This window comes from Dendrobates tinctorius, unplaced genomic scaffold (assembly GCF_039654945.1).
Source record: "Dendrobates tinctorius isolate UK_male_01 unplaced genomic scaffold, ASM3965494v1 ptg000014l, whole genome shotgun sequence".
Taxonomy (NCBI): domain Eukaryota; kingdom Metazoa; phylum Chordata; class Amphibia; order Anura; family Dendrobatidae; genus Dendrobates; species Dendrobates tinctorius.
Window position 1 is genome coordinate 783,333 of NW_027361682.1, and position 21,827 is coordinate 805,159.

The 21,827-nt window shown below is 45.0% G+C and overlaps 2 protein-coding genes across 4 annotated transcripts in view; both read left to right on the top strand.

Annotated features, from left to right (window-relative positions):
* LOC141074220 (uncharacterized) overlaps positions 1–5,014 on the top strand; it is a 345,885-nt gene extending 340,871 nt beyond the window's left edge. Inside the window, 1 exon segment of the mRNA XM_073561802.1 lies at positions 3,316–5,014. Within this exon segment, the coding sequence (XP_073417903.1) occupies positions 3,316–4,223 (908 nt within the window). The 3' untranslated portion in view covers positions 4,224–5,014.
* The window catches only part of LOC141073571 (uncharacterized), a 700,581-nt gene that overhangs the window by 357,239 nt on the left and 321,515 nt on the right, over positions 1–21,827 (top strand). The window lies entirely within an intron of this gene.

Here is a 21,827-nt window from a genome sequence, read left to right on the forward strand (position 1 = left end):
TAGTTTTCATTGCATAAAACCGACAAAGCATAAAAAAGCGACCTAAATGAGGTATCGCTGTAACCGTACTGACCCGAAGAATAAAACCGCTTTATCAATTTTACCGCACGCGGAACGGTGTAAACGTACTCCCCCAAAAGATATTCATGAAACGCTGGTTTTTGTTCATTCTGCGTCCCAAAAATCGGAATAAAAAGCGATCAAAAAATGTCACGTGCCCGAAAATGGTACCAATAAAAACGTCAACTCGTCCCGCAAAAAATAAGACCTCATGACTCAGTGAGTCAAAATACGGAAAAATTATAGCTCTCAATATGTGGTGATGCAAAAACTATTTTTACAATAAAAAGCGTGTCTTAGCGTGCGACAGCCGCCAAAAATAAATACCGCCATAAATAGTAAATCAAACCCCCCGTTATCACCCCTTTAGTAAGGGAGAAATAATAAAATTAAAAGAAAATGTATTTATTTCCATTTTCCCATTAGGGTTAGGGGTAGGGCTGAGATTAGGGTTAGGGGTGTGTTGGCGTTAGGGTTGGAGTTAGAATTGGGGGTTTCCACTGTTTGGGCACATCAGGTGCTCTCCAAATGCAACATGGCGTCTGATCTCAATTCCAGCCAATTCTGCGTTGAAAAAGTCAAATGGTGCTCCTTCCCTTCCAAGCTCTGCCATGCGCCCAAACAGTGTTTTACCCCCACATATGGGGTATCAGCCTACTCAGGACAAATTGCAAAACAACTTTTGGGGTCCAATTTCTCCTGTTACCGTTAGGAAAATAAAAAATTGGGGGCAAAAATATCATTTTTGTGGAAAAAAAAGATTTTTTTTATTTTCACGCCCGGGCGTTATAAACTTCTGTGAATCACTTGGGGGTTCAAAGTGCTCACCACACATCTAGATAAGTTCCGTGGGGGGTCTAGTGTCCAAAATGGGGTCACTTGTGGGGAGTTTCAATAGTTTAGGTACATTAGGGGCTCTCCAAAGGCAACATGACACCCGCAGACCATTCCATCAAAGTCTGCATTCCAAAACGTCACTACTTCCCTTCCAAGCTCCGACGTGTGCCCATACAGTAGTATTATCCCACAAATGGGGTGTCAGCGTACTCAGGACAAATTGGACAACAACTTTTGGGGTCCAATTTCTCCTGTTACCCTTGGGAAAATAAAAAAATTGGGGACTAATTGATCATGTTTGTGGAAAAAATACGATTTTTTTATTTTCATGCCCGGGCATTATAATCTTCTGTGAAGCCCTTGGGGGTTCAAAGTGCTAACCACACATCTAGATAAGTTCCTTAGGGGGTCTAGTTTCCAAAATGGGGTCATTTGTGGGGGGTTTGTACTGTTTTAGGTACATTAGGGGCTCTCCAAAGGCAACATGACACCCGCAGACCATTCCATCAAAGTCTGCATTCCAAAACGTCACTACTTCCCTTCCGAACCCCGACGTGTGCCCATACAGTAGTTTTCTCCCACAAATGGGGTGTCGGCGTACTCACGACAAATTGGACAACAACTTTTGGGGTTCAATTTCTCCTGTTACCCTTGGGAAAATAAAATAATTGGGGACTAATTGATCATGTTTGTGGAAAAAAATGATTTTTTTTATTTTCATGCCCGGGCATTATAAACTTCTGTGAAGCACTTGGGGGTTCAAAGTGCTCACCACACATCTAGATAAGTTCCTTGGTGGTCTAGTTTCCAAAATGGTGTCATTTGTGGGGGGTTTCCACTGTTTTGGTACATCAGGGGGTTTCCAAACGCGACATGGTGTCAGATCTCAATTCCAGCCAAAAACTTCAAATGGCGCTGCTTCCCTTCCGAGCTCTGCCATGCGCACAAATAGTGGTTTACCCCCACATGTGGGGTATCAGCGTACTCAGGACAAATTGCACAATGCCTTTTAGGGTCCTGTTACCCTTGGAAAAATAAGAATTGAGGGTGGAAAGATCATTTTTGTGGAAATAATATGATTTTTTTAATTGTACGGCTGTATGTTATAAACTTCTATGAAGCCCTTGGGGGTTCAAAGTTCTCACCACACATCTAGATAAGTTCCTTGGGGGGTCTAGTTTCCAAAATGGTGTCATTTGTGGGGGGGGTTTCCACTGTTTTGGTATATCAGGGGTTTTCCAATCGCGACATGGTGTCCGATCTCAATTCCAGCCAAAAACGTCAAATGGCGCTGCTTCCCTTCCGAGCTCTGCCATGCGCCCAAATAGTGGTTTACCCCCACATGTGGGGTATCAGCGTACTCAGGACAAATGGCACAATAACTTTTAGGGTCCTGTTACCCTTGGGAAAATAAAAATTGGGGGTGAAAGATCATTTTTGTGGAAAAAATATGATTTTTTAATTGTACGGCTGTACGTTATAAACTTCTGTGAAGCCCTTGTGGGTTCCAAGTTCTCACCACATATCTAGATAAGTTCCTTTGGGGGTCTAGTTTCCAAAATGGGGTCACTTGTGGGGGGTTTCCACTGTTTAGGTACATCAGGGGCTCTCCAAACGTGACATGGCGTCCGATCTGGATTCCAATGACTTGTTCTTTCTTGTATCCACTGTTTGGACTTGTTCTTCTTTCTTGTCTCCACTGTTTAGTTACATCAATAAAAATATATATAAAAAACTTTCTTTTCCTCCAAAGTCATATCTTGTGTACATGACAATGCTCCAGTGTGCTTTGCTCAGTGCTATAGTGCTTGTACCTGTCAGAGAATGTATGAGACAGAATCTCCAAATAAAACTGATTACAGATCCCTTTTATGAGGCTCCTCTGAACATGTAAATGAATCAGATTCATGACAGACACAGGGAAACATGAACTGAAATGATGGCTATAATAGAGTAGTGAACATTTGTAAGGACATAACCTGGTGACCTAACACTGTAATCTCAGTCCCTCCTTATGGTTTGTTGTCTTAGTCTGTCTATAATTGAATTGTATTGCAGTTTGCATGGGAATGCTATAAATTATAATATGATTAGGATTATAGTTCCAATGCAGTGTTAATGAAAAATAATAAATTCATTTTTTATCCTTAGCAGATGACTGTACCAGGATCTCAGAGGGATGTCTGATATTCTCAGATTTCTCAGCAGATAATCTTAATACCACACCCGATGCCTGTGAAGAACATGTCATTATACCAGATACACTTCAAGATCTCATCAGAAAAAATCTGTCCTCTGATCCTTTTCATCAGGTCCTTTTTTCTGCTTCATCAGAGTCAGATATGCAAAACAAAAGACACAGGAAGGCTGTTGATCATGAAATAGCTGATATAAGAGAGAAACCATTTTCATGTTCAGAATGTGGGAAATGTTTTAATCAGAAAACACATCTTGTAGCACATATGATAAATCACACAGGGGAGAAGCCATTTTCTTGTTCAGAATGTGGGAAATGTTTTACACAAACAACATGTCTTATTACTCATCAGAGATCTCACTCCGTAGATAAGACATTTTCATGTTCAGAATGTGGAAAACATTATAGTAAGAAATCCCTACTTTTTAGTCATCAAAGAATTCACACAGGAGAGAAGCCATTTTCATGTTCAGAATGTGGGAAATGTTTTAGAGAGAAATCACATTATGTTAGACATCAGAAACTACACACGGGGGCAAAGCCATTTTCATGTTCAGAATGTGGGAAATGTTTTACGGAAAGATCAGATCTTGTTAAACATCAGAGAATTCACACAGGGCAGAAACCATTTTCATGTTCAGAATGTAGGAAATGTTTTACACAGAAATCACATCTTATTACGCATCAGAAAGTACACACAGGGGAGAAGCCATTTTCTTGTTCAGAATGTGGGAAACGTTCTAGTAAGAAATATTTACTACTTAAACATCAGAGAATTCACACGGGGGAGAAACCATTTTCATGTTCAGAATGTGGGAAATGTTTTACAACGAAATCACATCTTGATAGACATCAGATAGTACACACAGGGGAGAAGCCATTTTCTTGTTCAGAATGTGGGAAATGTTTTAACCGGAAATCACTTCTTGTTAGACATCAGAGAATTCACACAGGGGCAAAGCCGTTTTCATGTTCAGAATGTGGGAAATGTTTTACAACGAAATCACATCTTGATAGACATCAGATAAGTCACACAGGGGAGAAGCCATTTTCTTGTTCAGAATGTGGGAAATGTTTTAATCGGAAATCACATCTTGTTAAACATCTGAAAACTCACACAGGAAAGTAGCCTTTTTTTTCAAATTCAAAGTTTTTTTTTTAGTTTTTTAACAGCATAATATAACAATAAATAGAAAATCAAAGCCAGAAAGAGCAAGAACAGAAAAAAGCGATATAGACTTCATTACAAAAAGAATCAAAGGATTTGAATAAATATGGATAATCATGGCACAAACATCATGAAACCGATGTAGTACAGTGGGAGAAATAAGTATTTGATCCCTTGCAGATTTTGTAAGTTTGCCCACTGACAAAGACATAAATAGTCTATAATTTTAAGGGTAGGTTAATTTTAACATTGAGAGACAGAATATCAAAAATAAAATCCTGAAAATCGCATTCTATAGATTATATAAAAACTTTCGATTCAGCGATATTTGGTATTTAAAAAGTCAAATGGAGCTCCTTCCCTTCCGAGCCCCGCCGCGTGCCCAAACAGTGCTTTTCCCTCATATATGGGGTAGCAGTGTACTCTGGAGAAATTGCACAAAAAATTTTGTGGGCCATTTTCTCCTGTTACCTTTGTGAAACTAAAAAAATTGGGGCTAAAAGTACATTTGTGTGTGAAAAATGTATTTTTTTTTTTCATGGCTCTCTGTTATAAACTTTTGTGAAGCACAAAGGAGGTTCAACATGCTCACCACACATCTAGATAAGTTCCTTGTTGAGTCTATTTACCCTTGTGAAAATAAAAAAAATTAGGGCTAAAATAAAGTTTTTGTAAAAAAAAAAAAATAAAAATGTAAAATGCTAATTTTTCCTTCCATGTTGCTTTAGTTCCTGTGAAGCACCTGAAGGATTAATAAACTTCTTGAATGGGGTTTTGAGGACCTTGAGGGGTTGTTTTTTTAAATGGTGTCACGTTTGGGCGTTTTCTGTTATATAGCCCCCCCCAAAGTCACTTCAAATGTGATGTGGTTCCAAAAAAATGGTTTTGTTAATTTTTTTGGATAAATGAGAAATTGCTGATAAACGTTTAACCCTTTTATCTTCCTAACAAAAAAAAATTTTTTAAAAATGATGCAGATGTAAAGTAGACGTGATAAATGTTATGTTACACAAATTATCAAATAACTCTCTGGTTTAAAGGCGTAAGAATTAAGATTGAAAATTGCGAAATGTTCAAAATCGTCGGCAAATTTCTGATATTTTTATATTTTTACAAATAAACGCAAGTCATATAAAACAAATTTTACCACTATCATGACGTACAATATGTCATGAAAAACTTTTTCAGAATAACTGAGATCCGTTGACGCGTTCCAGTATTATTGCCATATGAAATGATACTGGTCAGATATAAATATTTGGCCTGGTCATTAAGGTCAAAATTGGCTCAGTCACTAAGGAGTTAATTGAGTGGAAAGGAGAGCGGAGGAGCTCAGCAATCTTTTATCCTAAAGAGAAAAGGACTATCTAATGGACAGTACCTGAATTTGGGAGCTGGAGAGACCTTTTCCTGATTTGTGTGTGGGTTGACTTATACCTGCCGGAGTATTGACCTGCCATATGTACTGTACTTTCCTGTTGTGTTTACCTATGTGTCGGAGCATGGCTGTGTCGATTTAACGTTCCCCTGCGGTTTATAGAGAATAGATCTTGCCTTGTTGGACTAAAAATGTTGCTTGTATGAACGCTGCCTAATGCCTACATGAGCAAAACTCTACACAGGATACTAAAATCACATACATAAAAAGTCTGATCATTATTAAAATCCAGACTAGCAAGGCACAGGAGCAGATTATAGATGCGGAGAACTGATCTGCAGAACTCCAGTCCATCAGCAGGTCACTAATCTATGACCGCTGGATGGGAGTCCTGCGAATCTCCATTCCTCCCGACCTTCCTGGCTCCTCTTTTGCTTAGCTGGGCTGGAGTGAAGTAGTCAGTGCTTCATTCTGCAAAAATGATGTTGTGCAAGCTCCGCTACTCAAGAGAGGAGCTGGAAAGAACAGAGTCCCACAGGCCTCCTGTCCAGTGGTCACAGATTATTGACCTGGCAGATGAATTAGAGTTCTGCAAATAGATTCTCCTATGTCTATTTCCATCACATGAATATACAAAAACATAATAAGGAATAAATATGATGATACATATGATAAGGATGCAAGATGCTATGTCAATAGCTAAACAAAATATTACATCTGATAACATATAAGAGAAATGGTCTAATCAGTAAGCATAATATATGGTCAGGCGCACACTCCTTTAGGAACGATGTGGTTGAGGAATATTTTCTGGAGAACATCAATTACAAATTATTGCTCAGAATCAAATATAACCGATCTAATGTAAAATGGCAGAATATGTTCTACTTCTCTCTTCACTCCCAACCCCACTGAACGGAGAGGAACGAGTTCCTCTAGGCTCTGTCCTGGGGCCCCTACTTTTTTCCATCTATACCCTTGGCCTAGGACAACTCATAAAGTCCCATGGCTTCCAGTACCACCTGTATGCGGACGACACTCAGATCTACCTCTCTGGCCCAGATGTCATCTCTGCTGTCCAGAATCCCAAAGTGTCTATCAGCCATATCCTCCTTCACCTCTCGCTTCCTATAACTCAATGTAGACAAAAGCGAACTCATCATCTTTCCTCCATCTCACGTATCTTCCCTACCTGATCTATCCATTATGTTAAACGGCATCACACTCTCTCCCGCACCTGAAATCCGCTACCTCGGAGTAACTCGACTCTGCCCTGTCCTTCAAACCGCACGTCCAAACTCTTGCCACCTCCTGTCGCCTCCAACTCAAAAATATTTCCAGAATCCGTCCCTTCCTCAGCCCTCAATCTACTAAAACTCTTGTGCATGCCCACATCATCTCCCGCCTTGATTACTGCAACACCCTCTGGTCTCCCCGCCAACTCTTGCACCACTCCAGTCTGTCCTCAACTCTGCTGCCAGACTAATGCACCTCTCGCCTCGCTACTCCCGTTTCTCCCCTCTGCAAATCCCTCCACTGTCTCCCATTTCCCCAACGAATCCAGTTCAAACTACTAACACTGACCTAGAAAGCCATCCATTTCCTGTCCCCTCCCAATATATCTGAACTAATCACCCAATATCTTCCCTCACGTAATCTTCAATCCTCCCATGACCTCCTACTCTCCTCCACACTTGTTCGTTCCTCACACAACCGCCTCCAAGATTTCTCCTGAATATCCCCCATCCTCTGGAATTCCATGCCTCAGCACGTCTGATTTTCCACCACCCTCGGATCCTTCAGTTGGAACCTAAAAACCCATCTCTTCAGGAAAGCTTACAGCCTGCAATAACCATTCTGCCGCCTCACCACCACCAGAGCTGCTGCACCCCGACTTTCTGGCTCTTCCCCATTATCCTGTCGTAGCTGTTTCCGTTCTGACCCAGAGTCAGATATGCTAGATCACCAGTGAGGCCAAATTAGGAGTTTACGCCCTTAATTTACAAGTGCTTGGAGACAAAAAAGACTGCACACGGGAAACACAAGGCAATATTTTATACCATTTACAACAATATGTAATTCTATGGAGCTCATGTGACCCCTACCGTTTATCCCACGGCCATACCATGTTTACCATGTACCCAGAACATGTTGTTGCTGACTATTGAGAACATATATGATAACAAGTATAGTCTCCTTGAAGCAGAGACTAATAATCTGCTGTGTCATCAAAATAAAAAAAACAGCAATGAAAGGCAAAAGGCAATTGAAGAATTAAAGGCAGTTAAAGGGATATAAAGGCAAACCATTAACCCTTCTATATCAATTTCCCCCTTTTGAAAATGGTATAACCTTTGCCACAGGGTCAGCTGATGTCCACAAAGGAGCAACTGTCTCATGGGTCTAGTACCCATAAGGGGGCTTCCTACCTGCTTCGCCCATCCACCCTCAGTGTGGACACTCACTTTCCCCATCAGCAATGGCTATCTGGGGTCTATGATACACTACAGAAGGTTCAGCCTTAGATTCTTTTTTCACACATACATTATTCAGTAGCTTAAGTAATACATATATTAGCGCTTTTACGGCTACATAAAACAATAAGCAAAACAACAAAATTTGCATACAAGTCTGTACACTGCCAAAAATCCATCCTGCTAGGCAATTAGACCAATTTGCTGGATTTAAAAAAGAGAATGTGTTACCCCACCAGGAGTCTCTGCACTGTGTTGTTTAACCATTGGTCTCTAAGTTCACCTATTTTGTCTATATTGGCCCTAATCTGGAGATTGCCAGCAGGGTCGATATAATTACAACAGGTGGGACCAATTATTTGACACCTTCCTCCTTCTTTTGCTGTCAGGTAATCTGTCAGGTTGGTTAGTAGCGATGATTAATTGTCTCTGTATTGTATTAGTTTCATTAAGAACTTTAGGAATCTGGAAAATCTGATCATCCAGGTAGTCGGTAGCTTCCACTAATTTATCCCACATTTGTGTTATGAAGGGGTATATTAGCATACTACTGAATATTTTATTTGTTATCCCCATTTCTACTAGATGCGGCCTACCATTTGGACGGGGCTTATTGTCTGTAGCCCTTCTATACAAGGTGTGAATTGGAACTGCTGCTGTGTCTATTTTACTATGAAAAACTATGAAAGTGGCTGGTGTCAGTTTGGCAAGAGTGCAAAAGAGTCGCCCTCCCAGGGCTGTGGGGTACTCGGTACCGGGCCGGTATCAGTGGGACGTGTCACAGCGGCGGTGACCCGGACCGTGGCCCTGGGCTCCCAAGTAATAGGAAGATGTGAATGGTGGAATGTAGTTAATGGAATAGTTCGTGACGCCACCTGTGGTGTTCGGCAAGGGAGGTGTTAAGCCGACGCTGCAGACAGATCCTCCGGGACAGATGGTGTTGTGCAGCAATGATGTTATAGCCCTCCACAGGCAGGGCTGTTGTCCCCGGGCAGTGTAGATGTGGAGACACTTAGATGGTGTAGTGTCTGGCGCAGGGGATGTAGCAGTGCCAGGCGGACGGATGAAGGAAGGAATGGAGGACACCAGGGCATGTAGTTCCAAAGCTTTACTCACAGTCTGTAGTGCCCGCTTCTGTGCCGTGTCCTCCGGGTCAGGGATGCAGTCAACCTCCAAGCAAGATGGAATGCTTCCTTCCACACTCCGCCAACTTATGTGCCTTTTCTGAACGTCTCCTCTGTAGCGCCTTTAAGTGTGAAGATCTCCTAGTACTGAGTTACACTGGAGTTCCTCCTGACAGATGTTCCCAAGAACTCTACTTGTCCGGCAGACAGCTGTAGCCTTCTTCGGGGACTCTCTACTCCTGAGTCCCGGCTCTCTATCCGTGTTGTGCCCTCAAGTCTTAGATGGAAGTAGTGCATTTACAGCCCACTACTCCACCGGTGTCTGCTGCAGAACCGTTAGTGTTAATACAACCTCGGAGACCGGGCCCCGGCCTTGCACTTAGAACTTCCAGGCAGGGTTCTTCCTCTAACCCACGTCCTCTATGTTCCCTTTTACTTCTATGTTCCGTACTTGTCTTTTCCCTTCTATGGAAGCTCAGGCTTCTGTTCAATGTCCTTCTACTTCTCTCCTTTCCCGTGCCAGCTGGCTCAGATCACTGAGGCAGCTGCAGCACTCCTTCCTCCATCCCTCTTCCAGGGATCCCCACTCCTCTCCGAGTGGCTTCCTCTCTCCGATGCCCCGTCTGACTGAACCCCATCTGACTGACCCGTAATCCTAAACTATCCCGCTCTTTTATGTATTCTAAACTCCACCCACCGCCCAGCACGTCTAGTGTTCCAAGCAGGGAACCACCAAAGGTGCTCTGCCTCTCTCTAAGCAAGGAGCCGCAATGTGGTTTTACTGAACTACTCTATTGTGTGGGGTGCGAGTGTTGGAGCGTGGTCAGGAGCCTCCAACTTACCTGGATGGTGGGGCATCACACCTTAGGAGAAGGTGCAGTACCTCTGTGGCGACTGAGCCTCAGGGGTGCCACACAAACCCCTCTTATGTCTGGGCTCAACCACCTGTAGGCACGATGTCCGCAAACCAAGAATACTCCTGGGAGAACACAAACGTGACCTGGGGTCTGTATACATTGGTATAAACTCAAAAGTCATGACATAGGCTTATGGGCACACCAAGTATTATTCATTTGTTTTCCACTTATACCAGATGTACATTTGCCCCTTTCCTTATTATTTCACCCGTAGATGCTTTACAGTCTTCAACACCATCCTGGTACACTGTCTTATTAACCTGTGTTTGATCATGAGTGTATATACGGAAGCAATTATTGTCCTCACCACAGGTATTTGCTCCAGTGTGTTGAAGACTGAACCACAGTCCATCATTGGGAATGGGGTCTGAGTGAGGAATTTCAGTCCTCCTCCTGGCGACCATATTTCCGACATCTGAATCATATTCCCGCCACCACATTTGTACCTTAGGTCGCGTTATATTAAACAAACCAGGGATTAGAGGCCCATCTGATTTTAGCCAATGAGGCAGATATATCACAGGGCACATCTTTTCCCCAAAACCTAGATTGAGTCCAAGTCTCATTGTGTATGCAGTGTGGGGTTAATACCGTCCATGGCTCCAGAGGTAAGGCTAAGTATGGCATAGTCCTTGCAGATACTGGGCTGTGTGTACAGATCCAACAGTCTTTTGGTTTCTGTCCTTCCATGTCCTTTATAAGAAGAGCATGATGCCAAATAAGTTTGTTGTCCCAGTCAGCATTTAAGAGTTTATCCTGTGTCTCTATAGAGTGCAGTAACCCTGCCACTGCCAGCAAGGTGATTAAGAGAACAGTCATTCTGCTGTTGGAAGGACCTTCTTGCAGTGACTGGCATGGATCCAGGTGGGCTTTCCCTCAAGTTTTACTGAGGTGGATGTGGTCAGCTGGACTTGGAAGGGGCCGTCAAATCGTGGGTCCAGGCCCCTCACTTGTCTGCGTATAACCACCCAATCGCCTGGATTCAGCTGATGCACATCTGTACTGACATTAGGATCTGGAATGGATGAAAACACATGTTTATGTACCACATTAAGTCTTTCCTGTAAGGCCTGGACATACACTGTCATAGAACCGTGTTGCATTTGTACTTCCCACAGGTGCTACAAATGCAACACGGTTCTATGACAGTGTATGTCCAGGCCTTACAGGAAAGACTTAATGTGGTACATAAACATGTCTTTGGTGCACTACCAAACGACTTCAAAGGGAGACAAGCCTGTTTTTCTGTTTGGAGTGTGTCTGACTGAAAAGAGAGCAAGAGGCAAGCACTCTACCCAGCTCTTTCCTGTCTCTGCCATGGCCTTTTGAATTTTCAGTTTAAGTGTCCCATTTAGTCTTTCCACTTTCCCTCTACTTTGTGGCCTATATGGTGTATGAAATGCTTGCTGTGCACCCACGGCCTGCATGACTTCCCTCATTATTTCTCCCATGAAGTGTGTACCCCTATCGCTTTCTATGGTTTCTGGGACACCATACCTGCAGATCAGTTCTTCAGTTTGTCTGCAGTCGTTTTAGCAGTTGCACATTTTACCGGATAGGCTTCCGGCCAACCAGAGAAGAGATCTACACATACTAGGACGTATTCATACACTCTAGGTGTCGCTTTCTTAGGGACTTTTACTGTTTTACCTGGGTTGTGCTGTTCACAGATGAGGCATGATTGTACAAGTTTTGCGGCTGCGTAACTGAAACCAGGAGCGATCCAGAAGGCATCTACCATGGCACACATGTGACTTTTTGAGGTGTGAGTGGGGCCATGTGTTGCTTGCGCCATGATTGGGAACAGAGACTTCGGTAGGCACAATTTATCCTTATTCTCCAATACTCCATTTGAGTTCAGCTCCCAGTCTCCCCCAGTGTACCTTCTCTGTTTGGGCAGCTTGTTGCTGGAGGGATTTCAGGACATCTAGGCTCAGTGTGGCTGGAATGCGCTGACTCCCCGCCACCGTCCACTGCTCCCTAGGCCGCCTTGCTGCTACTTTAGCAGCCTTGTCCGCCCTTCTGTTGCCCTCTACCTCCACGGAGTCACCTCTTGTGTGTGCTTTTACCTTGACAATGCCAACCTGGACTGGTAACATCAATGCCTCCATCAATTGTTTCACCAGCTCTGCATTTTTAATTGGCTTACCAGCTGATGTAAGAAACGCTCTGCTTCTCCAGATAGGGCCATAATCATGGGCTATTCCCCATGCATAATTCGAATTTGTGTAAATATTAGCAACTTTACCTGCAGTGGCTCTACACGCCTCAGTGAGTGCCTTCAACTCTGCCTCCTGTGCCGACATGTGAGGAGGGAGTGGTTCCGCTCGGATTACCTCATATGAGGATACTACTGCGTATCCAGTGTAGAATCGTCCATCCTGGTGGTATCTGGAGCCATCTACAAAAAACTCAAAATTAGCATTAGGAACAGGTTTTTCATGAACGTGTGCAAAACCCACTGTCTCCTGACTCATCATTTCTATGCAGTCATGTTCATACATCATGTCAAAGTATTCTTCCTCACTTGCTAATACGGTCACCAATTCCCCCTTTTCTGAATCCACAGGCAGGAGGGTGGCGGGATTCAGAACGTTACACCTTTTGAGGGTGACATACTCAGGAATTAGTAGAGCGCACTCAAGTCAGAGCTGTCTGGCCATAGACAGATGTTTTGGTTGAACTTGTACGAGTATGGAATGGATGTCATGTGGGGAATAAATTGTCAAAGGAAACGTCAGTGTGAACTCACATGCCTTTCCTAGTAGTAGTGCAGCTGGTCCTACAGCACGGACACACGTAGGTGACCCTCTGATCACTGGGTCTAATTGTGCTGAGTTGTAAGCTATTGATCTCTGTTTCCCTCCATGTTGTGTCAGTACTGCAGTAGCATGTCCTCCCTGCTCTGTGCAAAACAAGAAAAATGGCTGGTCATAGTTTGGAATGCCTAAGGCTGGGGCTGACACAATGAGCAGTTTGAGAGAATGGAAGGAATTAATTGCTTCTTGAGTGATATCATAGGGTTCTGATGACAAGCAGTCATAAAGTGGTTGCATCATTTGTGAAGTGGACCTTATCCAAGGCCTGCATTAGGTCACCAAGCCTAGGAAAGTGCATGATAGATGCTGATGTGACCTGGGTAGAGGGAGATTTTGAATTGCCTGTTTTCTGTCTTCAGTCAAGAGTCTTGTACCTTTGGCAATACAATGTCCCAAAAATGTCACCTTTTGTTTGCAATACTGTAATTTGTCACGTGAGACCTTGCAGCCCTTTTCTGCTAAAAAACATTGCAAGGAAACTGTAGCTTCCTTGTAGGACATCTGGTCTGGGCAGCAGAGCAAAAGGTCATCCACGTACTGTAAAAGTACTATCTGTGGGTGAGGTGGTTGCCATTGCTCAAGGACCCCTTCTATTGCTGTTGAATAGATGGTAGGGGAGTTCTTTCCCCCTTGTGGGAGGACTGTCCAACAATATTTACCTTCATGTGTAAAGGAAAAAAGATACTGACAGTCAGGGTGCAGTGGTACAGAGAAAAATGCATTTGCCAAATAAATGACTGTGAAACATGTTGACGTTGCTGGGATGTGTGACAGTAATGTGTGTGGGTTAGGGACGATTGAGGTCACACTTTCTGTAACATCATTACTAGCCCTTAAGTCATGAACCATTCTATAAGTGTCAGAGGAACCCTTCGGTCCTTTTTCTTAATGGGATACAAAGGGGTGTTGCAGGGGGAAGATCTTTGCACCAGAACCCCTGCCTTAACATACTCTTCAATATCCCTGCTCAGGGCCATTGATTTGGCTAGGCTCAAGGGGTATTGCTTTAAACAAGGAGGAGTGGTTCCTTTTTTCAATTTAATCATGACGGGGGAATGGGCAGCCGACCCACATCAGTTTTTCCCCTTGCCCTAACAGTGTCCAGTACCTGTCTCATTTCCTCATCCTCAGGCATTTTGGTGTCAGGTGTTAGTTTCTGTTAGGAGTGTCGGAAGGCACTAAATAAAAATATAAATAAAGTGCCTTTGCCACTCGGGGTCCACCGTGCGGTGGATGGAAAAACCGCTGCTAGAAGAGGCAGAGCACTGTGTCGGTAATGTGCACAGGGTTTAACTGCACCAACTGTGCACTGGAGCAAGCTCTGTTAGAATCACAGAGCTGCAGGCTTAAAGCATACAGAAAACGCTGTGTCTGTTCAAGGTCACAGACCCCAGTGATGCAGACACGGTATTACTGGTCACAGGAGTAGCCTTAAACGACAGGATTACTCCGTCTAGACCTACTGTGAAAATAAGGTGCGTGGCGTCGCAACTGCGAACCCCCGGCAGGACTGCAACCGCTGCGTGGCGTAAACTTGTGCCTAAGAGATGGCACCGCTGTATCGCAAGCACGATGCAGGACGCTAGCTGCTGGAACAGATGGAGCTTGAGCGCGCTGGCGCTAGCGTTGCTACTGGCTGATACCCAAACACTCACACAGACGTATTATCAGAGGGAAGGGGTTTCTTATTAAGTCAGTCACCAGTCCAAGCATCCATCACCATACACACAGCAGCAGTATGAGAATACTAGCGCATGGCGGAACGGCCATGCGCACTTTTTATACCAAACGGGACCTTCCGGAAATCTCCAAGGCTCCAGGAGGAGCCAATAGGGTTTGACACAGGACCTGAGCACCTGACTCCCCATGAGCATGCTCAGTTGAGGGAACAAAGGATTTAGCCTCTGGAGAGAGTTTCCGCAAGGCACTCTCCTCTGCAGCAGACGAAGTGCAGGAGACTGCAGAATGTAAGGGTCTAGATTTCAACATAGGAGAGGTAGAAATCTGACTCCTAACATTACCCCCCTCCTAGGGCCCCCTCCACCCTGAGCCTTCCGGACCATCAGCCTGGGCCCTACGGTGGCATAGGGCTCAAACTCGTCCGAAGGCGAGCTTGGTGTCCTGGTAGGTGTTACAGTAAACTGGGACACCTGGAAGGCATCAGTGGAAGCAAGGTCATCAGGTTTCAGAAGAGACACCTGGGAGATGGCAGGAGTAGGCGAGGTAACAGAACGCTGCCGTGAATCAGCGACCGTCACCACTCTCCGCCTAGGAAGGCTGTCCTGAGCACATGAGGTGCTAGCCTGGATAAATTTTTTGATGTCCCGAGCTCTATGGGGCCACCAATACGCCCCGGCCAAAAGCTTTGAGATTTGCATGTAGCCACGATGGTGAGGCGCATTGGACGCATGCGCTCATGCGAGAACCTGAGCTCTAAGGTGAGGAGGGACAAAGGTCTCGATGACTGGTTCAGACTCTGACCATTGCGGGGAGCTGGCTTCCAGAGAAACCGCACATACATGGTGACAACCGCAAATGGATTCCTGATCTGAGTCTGTACCAAGATTGGTTTGAGACACCTCCATGGGCTCAGGGGGTAGAACCTCTGGCTCAGAGAGCTCAAGAGGTTCAAAAAATTTAGGAGCCGAAACAGCTCTTCGCTTGGAGTGAGCCCGCTCCATACCGCGCTCCAAAAACCGAAGGTCGATACGTGAGGAGACAGAAATTAGCTCCTCCAAGCTAGTGGGGATCTCTCTAGTTGAGAGAGCATCCTTGACGTGCTCTGCTAAACCTCGCCAAAAAACGGGGATAAGGGCCTTGTCGGACCATTCCAACTCGGACGCCAGTGTCCGTAAACGGACTGCATACTGGCTAACCGAGAGTGACCCCTGAGTGAGGGAGAGAAATTGCAGAGACGTGTCGTGCGTGACCTGTGGACCGAGAAAAGCCTGCTTGATAGATGTTAGCAAGTTAGCAGCAGTCCGAATCTCGGGGTCACCATGCTCCCATAAAGGCAAAGCCCATTCTAAGGCCTTGCCCGACAGTAGGAAGATAATAAAGGCCACCTTGGCCCGCTCTGTAGGGAATTGCGCAGCCAGCAGCTCCAGGTGTATTGAGCACTGACTGATAAAGCCCCTGCAGGAGGCGCCATCCCCAGAGTATCAGGCAACGGGAGGCGGGTAACTGTCTGCGCAAGGGAAGACATGGACATTCGCCCTATCGCATCTGTGAGTGCCTGAACAGCAGCATCCGTGGCCTGCGCAACTGCGAGAGCCCTCTCAAGGGTAGCCAAGCAAGCCTCAAGCTTTCACACACACTGCAGAAGTTGCTGCTGTTCTGCCATCTCCAGCCAGACCCTGGCACTAGTATTATGTTAGGAGTGGCGGAAGGCACTAAATAAAAATATAAATAAAGTGCCTTTGCCACTCGGGGACCACAGTGTGGTGGATGGAAAAACCGCTGCTAGAAGAGGCAGAGCACTGTGGCGGTAATGTGCACAGGGTTTAACTGCACCAACTGTACACTGGAGCAAGCTCTGTTAGAATCACAGAGCTGCAGGCTTAAAGCATACAGAAAACGCTGTGTCTGTTCAAGGTCACAGACCCCAGCGATGCAGACACGGTATTACTGGTCACAGGAGTAGCCTTAAACGACAGCACTACTCCGTCTAGACCTACCGTGAAAATAAGGTGCGCGGCGTCGCAACTGCGAACGCCCGGCAGGACTGCAACCACTGCGTGGCGTAAACTTGTGCCTAAGAGATGGCACCGCTGTATCGCAAGCGCAATGCAGGACGCTAGCTGCTGGAACAGATGGAGCATGAGCGCGCTAACGCTAGCGCTGCTACTGGCTGATACCCAAACACACACAGACGTATTATCAGAGGGAAGGGGTTTCTTAATAAGTCAGTCACCAGTCCAAGCATCCATCACCATACACACAGCAGTAGTATGAGAATACTAGCGCATGGTGGAACGGCCATGCGCACTTTTTATACCAAACGGGACCTTCCGGAAATCTCCAAGGCTCCAGGAGGAGCCAATAGGGTTTGACACAGGACCTGAGCACCTGACTCCCGAACTCCAATGGGAGTTCGTCCCATGAGCATGCTCAGTTGAGGGAACAAAGGACTTAGCCTCTGGAGAGAGTTGCCGCAAGGCACTCTCCTCTGCAATCTCCTGCAGCAGACGAAGTGCAGGAGACTGCAGAATATAAGGGTCTAGATTTCAACATAGGAGAGGTAGAAATCTGACTTCTAACAGTTTCACTGCTTTTGTCATATACACCATTGCCGCAATCTTACACAAATGTTTTTCTGAGAGGGGACTTGTGACTGTAATACCCTCAGTAGAGTACTGTATGGTGGCCTGGATCGCACTCAGCACATCTGCTCCCAGTAAATTGATAGGGGTATTGTCACTAACAATAAGTTTTGTAAGCACCTCTTGGTCGTAATTTTAGTCTTATTTGTTTAGTCACAGGGGCTTCTGTCACTTGCCCCTCTACCCCCACACATTGACGCCCGAACGCGGGACCGTGGAAACCAGCCTATTCGGAATCCGTATGTGGGAGTTTTCTGGGAGATTGGAACTGCAAAATCCAGCAGCTGCAGCAGGTGAGAAAATGTTATTCTTACATTGATTTTGCATTTGCAATCTCTCTGGATCTCGACATATCTCTGGGTAAGGCTGTACAACAAGGTTCAAAAGAACCTACATCACCAGTGAGCAGTGAGTATGTCCGTATGAGAGTTGAACAAAAGAGGAATAAGATAATTGTCATCTGTATTATCTGTCAGTCTGTTCTGGAAATATATACTAACTGGTTGTGTACTGGTGTACTGTGTAGCACAGAGCCTGGGATAGACTCCGTGCAGTGTTGATTTTGGATTGGCAGTAAATCATATGAGGCTGTATCTTGTATAGGGCTGTGGTTTTTGGTTGTTTTGGTTTTTGTTGATTCTTGTTGTTTAAGAAGTTGGCTTTGGTGTTCTCAGGGTGTCAGTGGACACTGCTGTAGTTTAAGGTGTTAATTCCAAAGTGTAAAATAGGCAGGCTGTGTGAATTCTTGTATGTATGTCTATGAGAACCTCTGAATGAGATGAGAGATGAGTAATTGAGTAAAAGGGATATAAATATATCCCTGATTGATGAGGGGTTCCGATTAGGAATGGTCCTCTGTATGTGACAGAGGACATTATTCAACTCACTTTGAGCTGAATTAAGCGGAGTGATTGAGATAAGGGATTTTTGTTATCTTCTCTTTGCACAATCAAATGACCACTGATAAGTGAAAGAAAAAAAATCCCTGAATGAGCACACATGAATGAATCATCATCATTCTGTGAAGATTGCAAAGGAGTTCTAGGGGTACTGAGTCAAGGGGCAGAGCCCTACAGGACGGGTATGTTACAGATATTTCAACCTACATCTGAGATTGAATTGATTAATGATATAGCTCGTGTTATATGTGGTATGACATTGGAGAGTTTTCTGGAAGTATTTGGCCAGAAAAGGACAAGGCGTGGTTACTCACATTATTCAGGTATTTGCCCCTACAGTGAAGTTCAGTGGTCACCAGAGATTGATGAGGGTTTTGCAGAGATTGATTTTGATTAAGTCTAAAGAACTACTGCATTCTGTTACTGTGTGAAGGACACTACATTTCTAAAATTCTGATGGGAGGGGTAAAGTATGCTGCTGTGCAATGGATGGCTTGTGTAATTCTCCTCTCCTATTTATGCTGTGTCTAATGGGAGGTGGCATGGAGCTGCACTCAAAATTCTCCGTATTTCTATCCTTCGTGAGGTATGCGCTGAGAGATCTGTGGTTTGTTTAAAGCAACAGTACTGTACAAAGAAAAAAGGGGAGAAAAGGAACTGTGCCTATTTTAAGGATATTTGAGAAAGGTTGTTTGATCTTCAGTGTGATTGAAAGATTGGTAAAAGATTCACCTGCTTCAAGTTGAGTAAGTGATACGTAGCTAATTGTGGATCAACAAAGGAGGTAGCCAACTGTATGTCTGATAAAGTAGGTTAGAGGCCTATCACACCTGGGCCTTCTTACTTTAGTCAGCGGGCTTTTTTGTTGTGGGTGAGAGGCGAGGGCAAGGAGCCTTCTGGCTACACCTTGGCAGGCTCACTCTGACTTGCTATGTGTGGCCTGTAAGACAAGGTCAGGCACACTAGAAGAGCATTTCAGAACAGAGGTGAGCTGTCTAAGTTGAAGCAGCCTTTCCACGTTCCATGGAGCTGGACTGGAAGGAAAAAGGCCTATTCCTATTCTAGCCAGCTGATCTAATGGGTGAGAGGCAGAGAGCCTTCTCGTTACATCCTGTAGGTGTACCGGGTGAGAGGCAAGGAGCCTTCCCGCTACACCTTGGCAGACTCGCTCTGACTTGCTACGTGTGGCCTGTAAGACAAGGTCAGGCACACTAGAGGGGCATTTCAGAATAAAGGTGAACTGTCGGGAGAAAAAGTTGAAGCAAAAGGCAACTTTTTCTGTGTACAGTCGGTGCCCCCAATGGGATCCAAGACACCTATGCACATTGTAAAAGACAGAGAAGGAAAGGAAGCAGTGAAAGATGTGGGGCCAATATTGAAAAAGGCAAAAATGCCAGAGTGTGGATGTTTGGATGTACAGAAATGGCACAGTTTCAGAGAGGAGAATAGGGGTTGCATAAAAGACAAAAGGAAAGAGCAACAAGTGAATAAATGGTGTCGTGTGGCAGAGGAAATACAACAGTATGGAAATACAGAGACTACAGTGGGACCTAAGGTGTATTATGACTGTTTTGATGCACAAAAATCTATGACTGCTAGCGCCCCACCTCTGCATAATCAGAGACCGAGACAAGACAGTTGGACTTGTAAACACTGTGGTCAGCCAAACTTAGACTGGAGAAACACTTGTATGACCTGTGCTGCAACCCGACCTAAGAAAATTGCACTAAATCCTGTCTGGGCAAGATCACATGTAGTGACAGAGGAAGCTGACTCACTAGTGGGAGCATTGACTTTTGGGGAAGAAGCTAGCAGTGGTCCTGAGGAAGAGGAAGCTGTGGAACAGCATGTCACCCCCACCGATCATCCAGTCACCTCCACGACCAGACCCATCACCAGAGAAACATCCACATCGAGACCGAGAAGGGTGACTAGAATAAGACAGATACAGGAGTATTATCCCTGGAGCCCCTCTGACCAGCTGGCTATGCTAAAGCAGTTGCCTAACCCTGAAAACCAACCTTTCCCATTTTATAGACAAACAAAGGAAATACAGCGGGCATATAAGTGTACCTGGGCAGACCTAGAGAGCTTGGTGAGTTCAAAGGCAGGTGACGTACCAGGACACATAAGACACATACAGATGTGGCAAAGGATCAAGTTCGGGGCATGGATGATAAATCTGCATGGTCTGGGGAGACATTGTGAATCACTAAAACAATGGGCTATAGTGAAAAAATCAGAGCAGTCTGTACTCCTGACTGATGTGACACAGCAAAAAGGAGAGAGCGTAGAGATGTACTTTGGATGGCTACAGCTGAAATGGGCAGAGAATGGGGTACAGTCCCATAAACCCACTCGATGTTAAAATACTGGTAAGTGCATTCATTGACGGTATGAGCAAAGGCTTACGAGACGCATTACAGATATCCAGACCTGAATGGAGAAATGTAGATCCAACAAATCTCCTGAAGGTGGCTAAAGGAGTTGAACAAACAAGGACAATAAGACGACCTGTCATGTATGCTGGAACACAAGGAAAACAGTGGAGACGTAGCAATGGACCTAGGGACATAGAAACCAGGGGAAGAGTCTTGAGGAGATCATTTGCATATTCCCAGTGCCTTCTGGGATAAGTGAAGAGTCTCCGCGAGCTCAACGATCACTGGGTTTTGGCCGTTGCAGCTGAAAAGAGGAAATCGGAGAAACCAGGGGAGAGTCTTGAGGAGATCATTTACATATTCCCAGTGCCTTCTGGGATAAGTGAAGAGTCTCCGCGAGCTCAACGATCACTGGGTTTTGGCCGTTGCAGCTGAAAAGAGGAAATCGGAGAAACCAGGGGAAGAGTCTTGAGGAGATCATTTGCATATTCCCAGTGCCTTCTGGGATAAGTGAAGAGTCTCCGCGAGCTCAACGATCACTGGGTTTTGGCCGTTGCAGCTGAAAAGAGGAAATCGGAGAAACCAGGGGAAGAGTCTTGAGGAGATCATTTGCATATTCCCAGTGCCTTCTGGGATAAGTGAAGAGTCTCCGCGAGCGCAACGATCACTGGGTTTTGGCCGTTGCAGCTGAAAAGAGGAAATCGGAGAAACCAGGGGAAGAGTCTTGAGGAGATCATTTGCATATTCCCAGTGCCTTCTGGGATAAGTGAAGAGTCTCCGCGAGCGCAACGATCACTGGGTTTTGGCCGTTGCAGCTGAAAAGAGGAAATCGGAGAAACCGCGCGCCGAAAGGCGCGCGAATTTTGGCTCATCTTTCATCTTTTTAAGAAATCTCAAGATGGAAGAGGCCAGGAGCCATTTGGTGAGCTGCATTTCTTGCTACATGTTCACAGATTTACCAGTGGAAAAGCCAAACTTCACATGCCACAAATGCAAGCTTGTGTCCCTGTTGGAGGAAAAGTTGCAAAATCTCGAAGAGAGGTTAGCTACGTTGAAGATCATTAAGGAAGGTGAAGAGTTCTTGGACAGAGCAGAATTATCTCTTCATGTTACAGAAAGAGAAGACATTCGAAGTGCACCTGAAGAAACAGAGGAATGGAGACATGTGACCCAGAGAAGCAGGAGGATCAGGAGGCAGTCAGCACCCATACTGCTCAGAAACCAGTACCAGGCTCTCACGCAGGAAAACGA